At 50.8% G+C, this 3,485-nt stretch overlaps 1 protein-coding gene across 1 annotated transcript; it reads left to right on the top strand.

The window, feature by feature from the left end:
* Positions 1-6: 6 nt before the first annotated feature.
* On the top strand, positions 7-3,066 carry EXOSC2 (exosome component 2). Its single transcript, XM_010138112.1, has 6 exons — positions 7-52; positions 337-402; positions 568-636; positions 1,605-1,781; positions 1,955-2,083; positions 2,929-3,066. The coding sequence occupies exons 1-6, from the start codon at positions 29-31 to the stop codon at positions 3,007-3,009; spliced, it is 546 nt and encodes a 181-aa protein (XP_010136414.1). The 5' UTR covers positions 7-28; the 3' UTR covers positions 3,010-3,066.
* The last annotated feature ends 419 nt before the right edge of the window (positions 3,067-3,485 follow it).

A 3,485-nucleotide genomic window follows, 5' to 3' on the forward strand; every position in this document is an offset into this window, starting at 1 on the left:
GCTGGATTCAGTCCTGTTGCTGTCATCTATGAATTTACCTGGTGGGGAACTGGTGAGTGCAGCCCACGTGGAGCAGTGCTGCAGCTCTGTTATTTTCTGCTTCCACGGCGGGAGCTGGGAAGCTCTGGTCGCGTTGGGCTTTGTGAGCGAGTCCACAGTGCTCCGATATCTAACTCTCAGCGTTACTCGGACACAAACACTTCAGTGATCTAAAGGTGTGCTGCTCTGCCTGGTTTTCCTGTGGTGACCAGGACCTGACGTCCCCTGCAGTGGAAGTGTTAACCGATGTTTTCCCGTCTGAGCTAGATGTAACTTTTCTTGCCTTGTACCTTTCAGAGGAGGAGATCAGCCGAAGATGAGCTTGCGATGAGGGACTATCTGCAGGAAGGGGACCTCATCAGTGTATCCTTCCACTGCTCGCACTCGGACAGGAGAGCCAAGGGCGTGGGGAGAACAGCCGGACCTCGGCGAGCCTGGCGGGTAGTGAGAGCTCTCTGCCGGGGGCAGCCAGCGGCTGTTAGCACCGGGCAGCGTTGGGGACCTTGTTTCCTTAAGCAGCACTGACAGGCAGAGGTCCAGTCGGTGTTTTCTGATGGGGCTGTATCACTGCACACCCGCAGTCTGAAATATGGGAAGGTAAGTGGGTCAAAAGCTCTCGGTCTTAGCCTAATTCTGCTCTGGTTGATGTGTGTAAGGTCTTTTGGAGGAATTTTAAAGGAGAAAAAGCTCTGGAGTAGAGCAGGGTGTTGTACCACCCATTCCTGCAGGTTAGGAGGAACCTTAGCTCCTACATGGGAGGATCGAGCAGAGTTTCCTCAAAGCAGAGGGAGTGCCCTCGAGTGGCCCTTTGAGCTGCCGCGCTCCCTGTCCACAGTCACCACCTGTGGTCCCATTTCCCCCACCAGCCGCTTGCAAATTAACCCCTGGGGAGAAAAACCTCCCGACTCTAACATTGTCCCTCCTCTTCTGTGGCCGTTGCCGTTCCCCAGCCTCCCCCGTTGATCCCATTTCCCCCACCAGCCGCTTGCAAATTAAACCCTGGGGAGAAAAATCTCCCGACTCTAACATTGTCCCTCCTCTTCTGTGGCCGTTGCCACTGTGACTCGTTTCTCTCTCCAGGGCTCTGTTTTAGGCGTTACGCAGTTGACATTTGTCTCTGGTTTTGCACGTTGAGATCCCAGGGGCCGTTGGAGCGTGGGCTGCCGCTGGGGTTACCAGACCGAGGGTATTAGTGCTGGAAAGATGAAAGGGGAGGGTGCTGCCAGTACAAAGGGCGAGGGACAGCGGCTGGATTAAGAGGGAAGGCGCTCTGCTAAGCTGGGCCTCTCGCTCCTCATTTTTCTGCAGGGATGGTGGATGTGTGGTTGCAGTTAAGATATTCTTAACGTTTGTGCTAGGCACTTGGAGTGTTCTTCATCTTCAAAGGGCTGCTCAGGCGTTAGCTAATCCTCCCAGGGGCAGGCAGGGTTTATAGTCACTGCTTCACAGGAAAAAGTGTTAAAACTGGCTGGTTCCCAGACCAGGAAGGGAGTGCATGTGGGGGGCTTGATGTTACCTACGGTGGCTTGTGTCTCTCCTGCTGAGTCCCGTGATCTCCTCTTCAGCTTGGCCAGGGTGTGCTCGTTCAGGTCTCGCCTTCCCTTGTGAAACGCCAGAAAACTCATTTCCACGACTTGCCCTGTGGTGCATCTGTGATCCTCGGCAACAACGGTTTCATCTGGATCTACCCAACTCCAGAGCAGAAAGACGAAGAGGCAGGAGGCTTCACCACCAACTTGGAGGTGAGGGTTTAGGAGAGATGAACCTCCTCCTACCAATGACGTTTTGTTAGTCAGAGACACGTGAATAACCTGAGACTTTCATGATTTGGTACTAGGTTCATGGCGAAGCTTTTTTACAGCAGGCCCATGTTCCTTCCCTGTGTATTCATCTCTCTTCCTCTGTCCTTCCCCAGCCGGTTCCCTTGTCTGACCGGGAGGTGATCTCACGGCTCCGAAACTGCATTGTGGCTCTGGTTACTCAGCAGCTGATGCTCTTTGACACCAGCATCCTGTACTGCTACGAGGCATCCCTGCCTCATCAGGTACAGAAACCAGCGCTGTTTGCTTTTTTCCATGCTGTGGGGAGGGATGGGAAGGCCGCATCAGTTGCTGCTGAAGTTGGTCAGTGGGATGGTGGGGCTTCCTTTTAGCTTTCCAAAGCATTCTGCAGTGGCAATAGGAACGTCCCCCTTCTGCATAACCTAAATTGCCTCCTTTGTTGTCAGGGATAGCATGAAGAGTTCGGCCTCTGGCAAAGACCAGCTATTCCTGTAGAGCAACAGGTCCGTTTTTTGATGTTGTTAATCCCTTGCTGGGATTATGGACGCTCTGTGATGCCTGTGAAGGCAGGGATAAGTTTGGGGTTGTGTGAGGGTACAGTGCACTTCAAGAACAAATGCAAAAGCCGGTGTCCTGTATTGTACAGAGCCCGGTCTGCTGTTTGTATCCACATCCTGCACTGCTGGAAGGCTCCCTCAGTTTGACCTCTAGCTGTGCAGCTTTTCTCTGTGATTCCTGCCAGCGCAATCAATGGCGATTCTCTGCTCGTAAACAGATGAGATCTGGGTTGTCTTCTGCTTTCATTCACCATGGCAGCCTGCTCAGCTAGATGGGATGTTCTTTTGAACCGTACCTCTGTTAAAGTCATCTCTCCCCTTCCCAAATACCGGTGTGTGTCCTTCAGGACTGATGAGGAGTTGTCTCCGTAAAAATTGCTAACTCTGGCAAAGGTGACTTTGCCTTGGACCCTCTGCTGTGATTAGTCTTGTTTGACCACAACCCTCTAAACTCATTAGCTGCTCGTTGCTGTGCCAGGGTCCCTCATTCCCACAGAGTGTGCAATAGTAGTAGTTGCTTTTTGGTGCCAATGTTACTCTTCTCACTCCAGATCAAGGACATTCTCAAACCAGAGGTGATGGAGGAGATTGTTCTGGAAACGCGACAGAGGCTACTGGATCTGGAGGGATAAGGCACGTGGCCAGAAGCAGACATCTGAAGTCCCAGCATGGCAGCTTTTGATCTTCAGTGGTGGGTTTTTTTTTTTTTTTTTTTTCGTTGTTTTTTTCTACAACATCCCTTACAACTTTTACTTAGATTAAACGAGCTTCTTTTTGTCTTCAGTGGTGTTTTTTTTTTTTTTTTTTTTTGCAGTGTTCTAGTCTGCAACATCCATTCCACATTTGAGAAACCACCAAAATTCCTCCCAGAACACCTCCTGAGCCCTTTCAGTACAATAGTACTAAATAGTACTGAAGTACAAAGGCTTTGAGGGCAGCAGCCTGAAGCACTGATATCTGACCTTTATGAAGATGCAGATGCAGCTGGGACATATCTCATAGCCCTTGTTGCTGTGCCTAGTGTCCCCAGAATGATCAGGAGGAAGGGCTATGTTTAATGGTGTTTGTCTCTCCCCAAAGGCTTTCAAAATATTTTTATTTTCCTTTA

Source organism: Buceros rhinoceros, unplaced genomic scaffold (assembly GCF_000710305.1).
Source record: "Buceros rhinoceros silvestris isolate BGI_N320 unplaced genomic scaffold, ASM71030v1 scaffold19756, whole genome shotgun sequence".
NCBI classification, from domain to species: Eukaryota; Metazoa; Chordata; class Aves; order Bucerotiformes; family Bucerotidae; genus Buceros; species Buceros rhinoceros.